The sequence below is a fragment of the Taudactylus pleione genome, unplaced genomic scaffold, assembly GCF_031769625.1.
Source record: "Taudactylus pleione unplaced genomic scaffold, aTauple2 ptg000277l, whole genome shotgun sequence".
Taxonomy (NCBI): Eukaryota; Metazoa; Chordata; class Amphibia; order Anura; family Myobatrachidae; genus Taudactylus; species Taudactylus pleione.
The window spans coordinates 3774392-3787839 of record NW_028284679.1 but is presented as its reverse complement, the minus strand read 5'-3'; the positions used below and the strand labels follow the sequence as shown (position 1 = coordinate 3787839).

The window sequence follows — 13448 nt, the reverse complement described above, 5'->3', positions numbered from 1 at the left end:
GGCCCTCTACACAGGCGGGCCCGCCCCCTCACTGGGCCCTCTACACAGGCGGGCCCGCCCCCTCACTGGGCCCTCTACACAGGCGGGCCCGCCCCCTCACTGGGCCCTCTACACAGGCGGGCCCGCCCCCTCACTGGGCCCTCTACACAGGCGGGCCCGCCCCCTCACTGGGCCCTCTACACAGGCGGGCCCGCCCCCTCACTGGGCCCTCTACACTGGAGTGTTCGTCACTAGGCCCACTACACTGGCGGGCCCGCCCCTTACTAGGACCTCTACAAGTGTCTAGTCATGGCACAAAACAAAGACTGGCTGTAGGCCAGGAAATCACAGCTACAATAATGACATAATACTCCAGCCTGACTAAATGAACAGCTAAGTACAATAAAACAACATGTAACAGCCACCTTACCTTCAGTGTGTAGACCCCCATCCTGCCCGGGACCTTGTAGAACATGCCCTCCTCCCCTCTGGAGTTGGTGTGGAGCATGGCATTCAAGCAGGCCAGGGGGGAGGTGCCGCTGGAAAGCAAACACAGAAGCCATTATAACGCAGCCGCCGCCATTCTAACACAGCAGCCGCCGCCATTCTAACACAGCAGCCGCCGCGGTGACCAGTAACTATAGGAAATGATTATGTACTGCTCACAGACTTACACTATAGAGGGAAATAGGAGAGTGACACAAGAGGGTCCATACTGGTGCAGCCATATTGGTGTAATGGCTTAGTGGGGGCAGAGGAAAGACCTGTACGGGTAAATGTTTATGATGTCAGATAATTTTGGGGTTGGGCTCAATTGATCGGTATATGGAAATCTATACAACGGATGACATTCACAATGTTGACATTAGGGGGTAAGCAGTGGAGAAGTTGCCCATAGCAACCAATCAGATTATATCTATTATCTAGAGGGTGTTAGGTAAATAAGTGGAATCTGATTGGTTGCTATGGTCCAAGCTGATTTGGTCACTAACAGAGCGATCCTGTATTCACTAAGGAGCGGGAAGAGTAAGCCAGCGGCACGGTGTGTATGCCGAGAGAGCCGGAGCGGATGTGAGACCAAGCAGGTGCGCTGCAGTCACTACCCGGGATCTCACCTCTAGGAGACGCTCTGCAGTCACTACCCGGGATGTCACCCCTAGGAGACGCTCTGCAGTCACTACCCGGGATCTCACCTCTAGGAGACGCTCTGCAGTCACTACCCGGGATGTCACCCCTAGGAGACGCACTGCAGTCACTTCCCGGGATCTCACCTCTAGGAGACGCGCAATGTGCTTTCCTACAGGTCCGGTGAGCTCCTTTGTGCTGGTTACCGCTATATATATTGTGAATAATAGGAGGACCACTCTGGAGTATGAGAAATTTTATGGATATTTTTAATAAAGACAATTTTAATTTAATCTTTTTCCCTGCAGCATTTCTGTTGAATATACGCATTACATGTATTTTTTTGGTGGAATTATACTTTATGTTGGATAGAGATCCCCCATTGAATGGAACATTAGCTCAATAAGAGACATAACTACAGCCATGGCCAAAAGTTTTGAGAATGACACAAGTATTGTCAGAATTTGTGGGGTTTAGTTTGTCCGCCCGTCTCTTCAGCATGGACCACAAGTTCTCAATGGGATTAAGGTCTGAGGAGTTTCCTGGCCATGGACCCAAAATTTTGTTGTTTTGTTTCCCAAGCCACTTAGTTATCACTTTTGCCTTATGGCAAGGTGCTCCATCATGCTGGAAAAGGCATTGTTCATCACCAAACTGTTCTTGGATGGTTGGGAGAAGTTGCTCTTGGAGGATGTTTTGGTACCATTCTTTATTCATGGCTGCGTTCTTAGGCAAAATTGTGAGTGATCCCACTCCCTTGGCTGAGAAGTAACCCCACACATGAATGGTCTCAGGATGTGTTACTGTTGGCATGACACAAGACTGATGGTAGCGCTCACCTTTCCTTCTCTAGACTAGCATTTGTCCAGATGCCCCAAACAATCTGAAAGGGGATAACTTTACCCCAGTCCAAACCCTTGTACCTTCTGCAGAATATCAGTCTGTCCCTGATGTTTTTCCTGGAGAGAAGTTGCTACTTTCTGCCCTTCATGACACCACGCCATCCTCCAAATGTTTTCGCCTCACTGTGCGTGAAGATGCTCTCACACCTGCCTGCTGCCATTCCTGAGCAAGCTCTGCACTGGTGGCGCCCCGATCCTGCAGCTGTATCAGCTTTAGGAGATGGTGGCACTTGCTGGACGTTCTTGTGAACCCTGAAGCCTTCTTCACAACTATTGAACCGCTCTCCTTGAAGTTCTTTATGATCCGATAAATGGTTGATTTAGGTTCAATCTTACTAGCAGCAATATCCTTGCCTGAGAAGCCCTTTGTGCAAAGCAATGATGACTGCACATGTTTCATTGCAGGTAACCATGCTTAACAGAGGAAGAACAATGATTTCAAGCTCCACCCTCCTTTTATAGCTTCCAGTCTGTTATTCTAACTCAAACGGCATGACAGAGTGATCTCCAGCCTCGTCCTCGACGTCAACACTCTCACCTGTGTTAACTAGAGAATCACTGACATGTCGTCAGCTGGTCCTTTTGTGGCAGGGCTGAAATGCAGTGGAGATGTTTTTGGGATTAGGTTCATTGTCATGGCAAAGAGGGACTTTGCAATTAATTGCAATTCATGTGATCACTCTTCTTGACATTCTGGAGTATATGCAAATTGACATCCTGAAAACTGAAGCAGCAGACTGTGAAAACCAATACTTGTGTCATGACTTTTGGCCATGGCTGTACAATAGAAGTGTTCCAGCATCGTCTTGTGTTTGGTGTGAGAAGAATCCTATATGAGCTATAGCGCTGAACTAACATATACAGTATTATTTAAATTGAGCAGTCTGTGTGGTAGCTGGCTATCTGCATTGAATTGTTTTATGTATAGAGTTTGGTGTTATAAAGGAACTTTACATGAGTTACATTTGTGCACTTTAGTAAATATACCCCTAGGTCAGTTTTGAGATTGTGAATTTTAAAACCAGATTTATCGACATTCTGGTGTCAACATTTCCGAATGTGGACATTTTTGTACCACACCCTTTATACGAGGGAGGGAATGCCACATAAATGTTCCCATATAAAGGTGGTCTGGGAGGGCCGGGTTACATACATCATACCCACAGGTTATCACACCTGCTTAGTGCTGGGTCACAAATATTCCCTGCACATATACAGGTGGTCTGGAAGGGCAGGGTTACATACATCATACCCGCAGGTTATCACACCTGCTTAATGCTGGGCCAACATAAATATAGTTAGGGAAATATTAGACGATTGGGCCGTAAAGCCCCATTGTGCCATAGATATAGAAATGAACGTCATTGTATATTCTTATACTGTTACTGCAGGAACAATGTTCTCCCTATATCGCTTAGTGATGAGATAAGAATGATGTCTGCGATTAGAGACATCACAGGAAACCTGCCCCAGTCTGTCACAGCCGTCACTTCCTGGCACCAACACCCGCTCAGCGGCACAGGATAGATAGGGAGAGTGTGGAGCGACTTATGCCACGTTACCATTTCCATCGCCATGTTAGTTGACCATATTTAATATTTCTATATTACATTTAAAAATATTGATAAACTGCACTTCCCACTCACCCGTCTGTAGCGTGCCAGCAGCCCGTACACTGGTTTTAGGAGGAGAGCTGGCAGCGTGGCACAGAGTAGGCAGTAACTGCTTTCCGAGCAGCGTTGCCTGTGCAGGGGGTACAGCTGGCACACTTTATAGGATGTGCTGGCATAGCCATCAGTGGCATTAGCGGGGTTTACTGTAGGAAGTGTACATAGGAAGCGATGTATCTGGTATACACTCACATAAACGCAGCATCAGACAGGGGCCACACACTAATGAATATCATTTATACTGACAAGTTCCCTTGTTGGGAATGTTTTGTATTACACACAGGGTCTCATTCAGACCCGCTCGCGAGCGCATGCGCGATACCCGGCGAGCGACGGGGTAGCCGTCGCTCGGGGTCTCGCACCAAAGGGGGCATGCTGTCGATGTTGATTGACAGCACGCCCCCTTTGATGGGCGTGCCTGCCAGACGGAGACTTTCCCATGGGAACGCCTACCGTCTGGGTCCGGCCCCACTGACATCACTAGTGATGTCAGTGGGAGTGATTTTGGCTCTGATAGAGCCAAAATCACTCCAGGGCTTGCGGCAGTGAGACCCTACCGCAGGGTCTCGTTGCAAGCCCGATGGTCTTGACCATCGCGACCATCATCATGGACGCTCGCTGTAGCTGTGGGTGGTAACCCACAGCTATGCGAGCGTCCAAGAGGCCGCTCCAAGTTGAGGTAGGAGGGCCCTGACTCAGAGCGAGCGCTCTGGTCAGAGCGTCCGGCTCTGAATCAGGCCCACAGTGCATATATACAGTACGCTGCAGCCTTGTAAAGGGTCGACCATCCTGGGACACCCTATTTGCCCAATTCCTGGGTTTCTACATCCCCATAAAGTGAAGCACATAATATAAATGCTGAGAAGTATGTGTAACAAATGACCTGTTGGAGCACTTGTGAGCCAGAGGTTGGCCAGGCCTGTTGCTGAAGACCTATAATGTGTGTTATCTGACAGTGACCTGTGCCAGAGGGAGATCCACGGCAGAGATTATATTCACATTACATTATTACACTCATGTCGGCTGTTCTGGAATGCTGGTAAATAAAGGGGTACATATATAGGACGAGGATTTCTTATCAGAAATAGTGGGTAAGGATGCATCTATGGACAATGGTGCACAGTAAAATGGCGGTGTTGTCTGTAGCAACCACAGGATAGCTTTTATTTTGTTGCCTGCACTAGAAAAAAGGACATCTAGCGTCTGACTGGCTAAAATGGGCAACGCCAGAGGTTCCCAGTAGCCTGCGCTGCTATCTGCCCTCCTGTAGGAGTATGTACACAGCAGGCACATTGGGGGTCCAAGCTATCACTGAGAAATGCCCACCTTAGCAGCAGGCAGTGTGACACGTCAGATGGGGGGGCAGAGCTAGTGTCAGACTCACCTGATTTCTTTCAGCCCTTCCCGCTGGATGACCTGGAGGATCTCTTTATGGCTCATGGGTGTGTTGTGGTACTTCTCCAGCACCTGAGGAGGAGAGGACAGAATTAGCGTTAGCGCCTGACCGTCATACCTGCAGGCTCCCAGTTAGTGACAGGTTACAGGTGTCCGTGTACAGCAGATAGACTTCAGGCTCCAGGGGAGACCATTTTTATTTTTTTATAAATCTGTTTTTATTGGGAAGAGACCATATTATGGCACATACAGTAGAGGGACACGGAGTCTGGAACCACATGACATGTCTCTTTGCAGTTCAGACACGTGCTCCCAGGTGATGACCGGTGAATGCACAGAAGCCGCCGTCGCAGTGCTCCCTTTGGGGATGACGCAGTGTTTATACACAAGTTTCGCACTGCGCATGATCCTGAGCAGAGCGTATGCAAGCACTGGCGATGAATTAAGTCACATTTACTAATGCGGCTGGGTGGTAACGGGGAGTTTGCACGCAGGCAAAATATAGTGAGATTGTGATGACGTAATTGCAGCTAACGCAGAGTAATTGCTGCTGTTTTCAGAGGGATCTATTCCCACGAGGGGTAGGACTGGTGCTAGAGCGCACTGATGGTGGCTATGTGACCATGCGTATGGATAGAGGCGTTCCGGCTGCAGAGGTGTGCACGCTCTGTGTACCGGTGATCGTACACATGGTTTATTTATTATGTTGTTGCAGAGAATGCGGCAGCAATTACAGCGGACTTGCTATAAGCCCAGCATTATCCCCGATTGGCAGCTCCCACTACTCCTGTCTCCAATATCACAGCTAAACACTCTACGGCCTGTCAGAAACCCAACCACAACTCTATACGTTACAGGAGACGCGTTTCACACCTTCCAGCATCACTTCTGCTAGGCGCACTGCAACCATGTAACAAAAAGGTGCCACACATGTAACAGTGCCACGTGTAATAAAGCCACAATGTCTGCCCTTGGCCATGACATATGAGAGCTGTAAATGAGAATAATCCCAGAAGTCATTTAATAGAGAAGAGAGGTAAGGAGAGGGGAATAGGGTGTTATCTCCTGGTCAGATTACTCGCTCAGCACATATGGGGAAGGGGTGTCAGCCTGAGAAGGGCACATATAGCAGCAGGAGCCTGGGCATTACATAAATATCAGCATGGGACAGGTCTGTATTTATAACTGGCTCCTCTGCCAGAGAACGGTGGCACAGCACCCGCAGCAACGCTATACTGTGTGAGGATTAATACAGAACCAGCCGCACAGACAGAGACTGCAGCTATGCACTAAGAAGGTCCCTCTGTGCCGGATGTCCCATTGTCTGTGTGGTCCCAAGTGCAGATATCTCCAGGATAACTAACTCTTCCCACATGGGGAGTTTCTGCTGGCACTGGTGTATTGTGCCCCGGAGGGATAGTGCCAGAGAAAATAAAATGTCAGGAGGGCAGATCTGTATGTACTAATCTGGTCTGCATAGGAGAGCCAGCTGTTACCAGTGCTCTGTGCACTACCTGTCACCTGGGGTACACGTCACTAACTCGGTGCAGTTAGTAAGAGCACTGACACATGGGAGGTGTATGTGGAAGCTGCCCTTACACACTAGTGGCTGGTTCTGTGACAAGTGACACATCGGAGATGTATGTGGAAGCTGCCCTTACACACTAGTGGCTGGTTCTGTGACAAGTGACACATCGGAGGTGTATGTGGAAGCTGCCCTTACAGACTAGTGACTGGTGCTGTGACAAGTGACACATCGGAGGTGTATGTGGAAGCTGCCCTTACAGACTAGTGACTGGTGCTGTGACAAGTGACACATCGGAGCTGTATGTGGAAGCTGCCCTTACAGACTAGCTGCTGGTTCTGTGACAAGTGCAGGAGACAGGACAGATTTCCATCAGATCCTCTGTACTTTAATGTACATATTGCTGGAGTTTCCTGTAGCTAGCCCGAAGCATCCACCCTGCAGCCTTTCACCAGCTACCAGAGCAGGACATAGCTTCCAGGGAAACCCATTCATCCCAATAGGTCTGCATCTCTCCAACAATAAAATCAAATCATAATTATTATTATACCACAAATATTTACAATAAGAGAAAATAACTTCTGCCCCCAAATGTCCTTGCTCGCCCTGTCTGTACAGAGCAGACACCCCATCACGGCCGTGCTCAGTGGGCATAAACAGAGAAAGCTGATCTCAGGCACTGTTGTACATTCATCATTCTCACGTGTACGTCGGCTTTTACCCAAATGAAGCGCGATTGTTGCGTTTAGCTCCCAGGTAAGAGGACAGTAACTACTTACAGCATGACGGGGAGCGGGGCATTCTGGGAAAGCGTGAGGATATTAGTGGATTATGTGCTTGTGGTTCTTGGGATGGGAGTGTGCGTGAATCCCGGGAGGAGGGAGGCCCTGTCTAACAAAGCGGATTATGGTAATTACTAGATAACAGGTAGCGGGAAGGGACCAGTTAGGCTGCAGGTATTTAGTTAGACCTCACTTTCCTTGCTACGGGCTCCACATAAGAACGATAGCAAATAGTGGCAGTATATTTAGTTTGCTATCACAGTGATACTTACAAATACAACCCCAGTATATAACATAACTTACCTGTCCGCGGTCCCCCACCCGTGAGTGCTAAGGGAGCGATGACTGATTAGATGGAGCCCTAGGTGTATAACTGGGGAAGGCTTAGACACAGGGGCCGGCCTCAGACACAGGGGCCAGCCTCACAGTCCATGGACGGTGTTTGCGATGTTTCACACTGCGCATCCTCCGCAGCCAATCATACTTAATTATTGGTAATTCAGATGTGTACACATCTCAGGCGCATCTCACCTCCGCCTCAGGGGGTGTAACTGGGCACCAATGGGGCGTTCACAAATAGGGTAAGTGTTGTGGATGTATAGGGGGAATTGCGCAGGGCTTCCTCTGACGTCAGACTGATCACCTATCCCCCCCGGTTACCTAACAAGATCGGAGAGAGAGACTAATAACGCCTTGGTGACCAGGCTTATAATCAGGGGTGGACGATCAGTGATACACCCATACGGACGATGTGGGCATTGTGTAGCATACAGCAGCTGACTGGATGGCGTCAGTCTGCAGAGGAACGCTTGTTACCCATATAGGGCATATTCTGTACTATATACCCCCTCAGCAACACCCAGTAGGTTATTACAGGGGAAGAGGCCTACATGTTATGAATAAGATAATAGTGTCAGACATCGGGCACATCCCCCCGTTATTACAGACGCTGGGGCCACATCTATGGGAGGAATACAGAAGCTGCGCATTTGATGGTGACAATGGGGGATATGTTTGAAAGTTTTGATAGAGATAAAGTGGCAACTAATAAGCTTCTGTCATGTTACAGGCTGTGTTTGAAAAATGACAGTTAGGAGCCGATTGGTTGGTACTTTATCTCTCGCCATGCTTTGATACATCTCCCCTAATGTCACAACTGCATCAAACTTCCGCCGCTGGGGACGACATACGGTCAGACAGAAATACGCTGCTTGTAACCTGATAACCGGCTCCCTCGTGCGCATGCACACTAGACAAACATCGAGGCGGCCGTAGACCGTACGGCCGCCTCTGAATAGAGCCCTGTATGGGGCCGGTTTTGGATTTATACGCAAACCCGATGGTTGACGTACAAATCCAAATGTTCGTGGACCGGCACATTCCCCCCTTAGTTGCAGCACAACTGACAGGCTGGGCATTTGGGGAGGGGTTGGGGCGGAGACCAGAACCGTTGTTGTCATCCCTAGTGTTCATTCTAGCACCCTGCACCTGTCACAGCCCGTGCAGTTCCTGTTTCCTGCCTGGGGTGTCGCTCTCTGCTCTGGTGCTTCTCGCACACTCAGCTGATGCAGCAAACTTCTGAGATACAGACCAGTGTGTGCTAGAAGCACCAGAGCAGAGAGCGACACCCAAGGCAGGAAAGAGGAACTGCACGGGCTGTGACAGGTGCAGGGTGTTAGAATGAAGACTACATGATCCCAGTTTTGTAGGTGTGACAAGCCCTGAGTGTTTCATGGGATGCAGACTTCCTGACATGGGGTTCGGATAGCAGTGCTGAGTAAGCTTCGGATTATGCAGACTGGACGAGGGCGACCATCGCGACTGGTGATTACAGACACTGCACTCACTGCAGATACATACAAGAGGTGCTATATCCTACAGACACTGCACTCACACTGTAGGATATAGCACCTCTTGTATGTATCTGCAGACACTGCACTCACTGCAGATACATACAAGATGCGCTATATCCTACAGACACTGCACTCACATTGCAGATACATACAAGAGGCCCTATATCCTACAGACACTGCACTCACACTGCAGATACATACAAGAGGCGCTATATCCTACAGACACTGCACTCACATTGCAGATACATACAAGAGGCGCTATATCCAACAGACACTGCACTCACTGCAGATACATACAAGAGGCGCTATATCCTACAGACACTGCACTCACATTGCAGATACATACAAGAGGCGCTATATCCAGACACTGCACTCACTGCAGATACATACAAGAGGTGCTATATCCTACAGACACTGCACTCACATTACAGATACATACAAGAGGCGCTATATCCTACAGACACTGCACTCACACTGCAGATACATACAAGAGGCGCTATATCCTACAGACACTGCACTCACATTGCAGATACATACAAGAGGCGCTATATCCTACAGACACTGCACTCACATTGCAGATACATACAAGAGGTGCTATATCCTACAGACACTGCACTCACACTGCAGATGTATACAAGAGGCGCTATATCCTACATACAGACACCTCCTGCTGCACTTTACTTGTACGGTATTGCCAGCTGTGCAATCAGAATCAGGCCAGTTATGTGATAAACCCCTCAAACTGCATAGACAGAGAATGATATATAAGCTCTGTTCCTGCAGCAGATCTCACCCAGATAACGGGCTGTGTCTGCACCCCATGATAGGTAATGTATTACTCCCCTCCCTCCCAGCATCTGCCTCTCCCCAGGGAGAGTCTAATCCACACCAAATAATACTGTCTAATCCCAGACCACCCATCTGTCCAATGTCTCCATGACATAATCTATCGCTCATTCTATAGCACAGACCCCAGGCTCATCAATAACCAACTTTACAGCCAGGAATCACTGAGCGAATACTGCAATCTATGACTATCCAATGTACAGAGTATAACCTCATCCCACAGATACAGCCATTTACTGACATATGACAGTTATTTAGTGGAGGAAGCATTGATTATAGATTTATAAATGAAATGTCTGTGGCTTCCTGCTGCCTCCACCCCCCTCCTCACATCATGTCACTGCCCCTGTCACATGCAGCCCTGTCCTCACTGACACATCACTCATCTCCTGATATACTCTGTGCTGCTGGGGGGCCCTGCTGCTCTCACTATGTAACTCTCAGTCTGTGGCTTCCTGCTGCCTTTATCTGAAGGGCTCATATAGAAAACAATTGCACATGAACGCTGAAAGAAGAACAGAGATGTTACGCTATAGTACAGATGCTGTGATGACAGCTGAGGGCCACATACCGTACACACCCCACCCCAGTGATCAGACATACATCCATCACATGCTCACAACCCCAGCCCTTCCCGATATGGTGCATACACACGGTCAGATCTGTCAGATGAACGATTTGAACAATTTTACCAAAGATTTGAACGATTTGTGACTGCATTAAGAATGAATGGAATCGTCCAAGTGTGACTGCAAACACATCAGATGTCAGATATCGTTATCTGACCATCGGGAACGCGCATCGTTCATCGTCCATCTGACAGATGTCAGATATTCCTTCAGATATGAACGATGGAACGATTTTTTAAATTGTTATCGTTCAGATCTGAAGAAAAATCTGACCGTGTGTATGCACCAATACACCCCATCTGCTCCTATATACCCAGGCATCGGCAAATGGTGGTGTAGGGTAAGTGTTACCACCGTATATGCTCCCCCAACACACCATAATGGAGCCCTTAAGATGTTCCACGATCCACCTAAAGAGAAATCGTGGTGGAGGGCAGCACAGTTGGTGTTGTGTTTAGCATTACTGCCTCACAACCCCTGAAGTTTTGGGTAAGATATCCACCGTGGCCATAACTGTGTGGAGTTTGTATGTTCTCTCCATGCTTGAGAGGGCTTCCTCTGGGTGCTCCAGTTTCCTTCCACAGTGCAAATACATACTGGTAGGTCAATTGGCTACAGACAAAAAGTAACCCTAGTATGTATGTGTGTGCATGTGGTAGGAAACAGAGTGCAAGCTTACTGGGGCAGGGACTGTTGTGAGCGAATGAAGTATTCTCTGTAAAGTGCTGCAGAATGTGTGTGCTATATAAATAGTGACTGGAAATAAGGTTTGTGGACATAAAGGTCATACAGTAACCGGGAGGCAAATGGGCTCTGCATGAAGCTAAAAAATCATCTCCAAAATCTAGGCGTCAGGACCACCAGCAGAACCGCCAGATCCAAGTCCAGACCCCAACCACATTAAGATGCCATAAACAAAAGCCCTTATACTGAAGCAGTGTTATAAAGCTGGGTGCGCACCATATGGCGGTGTGATACAGCGAGAGATGTAACGCTACACCGCGGTCTCCGTATGGCGGCATGATGCAACCGCACCGCGCTGCTCATTGAATCGTTCCATTGGACGTGTAGCAATGAATGACAGCCGGGAACGACGGATGGGGCGTACACACTATACGATGTATACATTATATTGTTCCGATCCATGTCAGGGGGACACATTGTATGGTGTGTATCCAGCTTCAGGAGACGAGGGACACCCTGCCTCATGTGATGTACAAGACAATCATACAGCAGACAGGGGTGTACAGTACTTTTCACACACGGCTTCTGCTATGGTTTAAATCATTTTAGGACCTGGTGAGGACTCGAAGATCAGCAATTATGTCCTGATACATATAGAAAACAAGCTGACACAGAACCTGAGCATAGCCGATGCCAAGTCTATAAACCAATAACAGCAAGACTTTACAGGAGCCGGTTATCTTGTTATGGGCGACTATGCACACTGCTGGGTCTAGCCCAGGGATGGGGAACCTCAGGCCTGGGGACGTATAAGGCCCCCTGGAGTCATTTAGTCTGGCCAGCGGAACTTTTATCTGCTAGCCTCACCTGGATAGCAGGGTACCTAGAATGGCCCCCTGCACCCAGAATCTCTGCAGCAGAGCACCCTGGAGCGTCCTTAGGACGCCTCAAACGGTCACACCGCTGCCCTTACAGCTCCCCGGAGCATCCTCAGGATGCACCAGGCATTGCTGTAATCACCAGCGATTGTGACCCTGCCCCTCTGTGACCTGCACCGGGCCCACGAATAATTTTATATATATCAAAATGGCCCCCGGCAGGAAAAAAGGTTCCCCACCCTTGGTCTAGCAGGTAAGACATCTCCCAGTATTATAATTATTCTTTATTTATATGGTGACACAAGGGCTCCGAAGCACCTTACATAGTACAGAAACATCATTAACAAACCAAATAAAAAGCGACTTACAGTACAAACACGGACAAGGCTTACAAACATCGCTGCATCCGCCGTCATTATACCCAGATACGCAGTGAGGCGGCCATAGTGGGGAGGAGACGATGGTATAAGTGAGGTAAGGGAAGAGGGCCCTACAGCCTAAAGTCAGCATTACCTAACATGGCCACGTGGCATCTGCCAGGCAGCCAGGGCACACAACAATGCACGGAAAGTGGCAAGTACCTGTGTGTTATACAGGATTCTATATACACAGTACATAGTATTCTGTGCAATGACACACAATACATCTAGGGGGCGCCACAGAGCTGCAGGCTGTATACCACACACACTAGGTAACAGAGCAGCATATGGCTATGTATCCTGAATCTCACCACAGGAATTAGGCCCCTTTCCTCTACATACCCAACACACTTAACCCTTTCCTGCTTCTACAACCTGAGTTTTTGCACAAGGAATTAACCTCTGAAATCCTTTTCTTCCGATCACCGAATGTCAGCAATAGAGACCTCCCTCTGCACCCCACCAGCTGCGTAACCCTCTGCATCCCCCTAAGCAGCTGCAGGGCAGTAGAGTAACCCACTGCATCCCCTAACCAGCTGCTGGGCAGTAGAGTAACCCACTGCATCCCCCTAACCAGCTGCTGGGCAGTAGAGTAACCCACTGCATCCCCCTAACCAGCTGCAGGGCAGTAGAGTAACCCACTGCATCCCCTAACCAGCTGCTGGGCAGTAGAGTAACCCTCTGCACCCCCCTAACCAGCTGCTGGGCAGTAGAGTAACCCTCTGCACCCCCCTAACCAGCTGCTGGGCAGAAAAGTAACC

General features: G+C 48.8%; 1 protein-coding gene across 3 annotated transcripts in view; it reads right to left on the bottom strand.

Annotated features, from left to right (window-relative positions):
- Positions 1-13448, bottom strand: part of ASXL2 (ASXL transcriptional regulator 2) — a 92991-nt gene that overhangs the window by 70003 nt on the left and 9540 nt on the right. For all 3 annotated transcript variants that reach the window (XM_088481724.1, XM_088481723.1, XM_088481725.1), the window contains exons 2-3: positions 5061-5143; positions 410-518 (exon numbers count right to left, since the gene is read on the bottom strand). In XM_088481724.1, the coding sequence (XP_088337850.1) occupies positions 410-518; positions 5061-5116 (165 nt within the window). In that variant the 5' untranslated portion in view covers positions 5117-5143. The remainder of the gene's footprint in view (positions 1-409; positions 519-5060; positions 5144-13448) is intronic.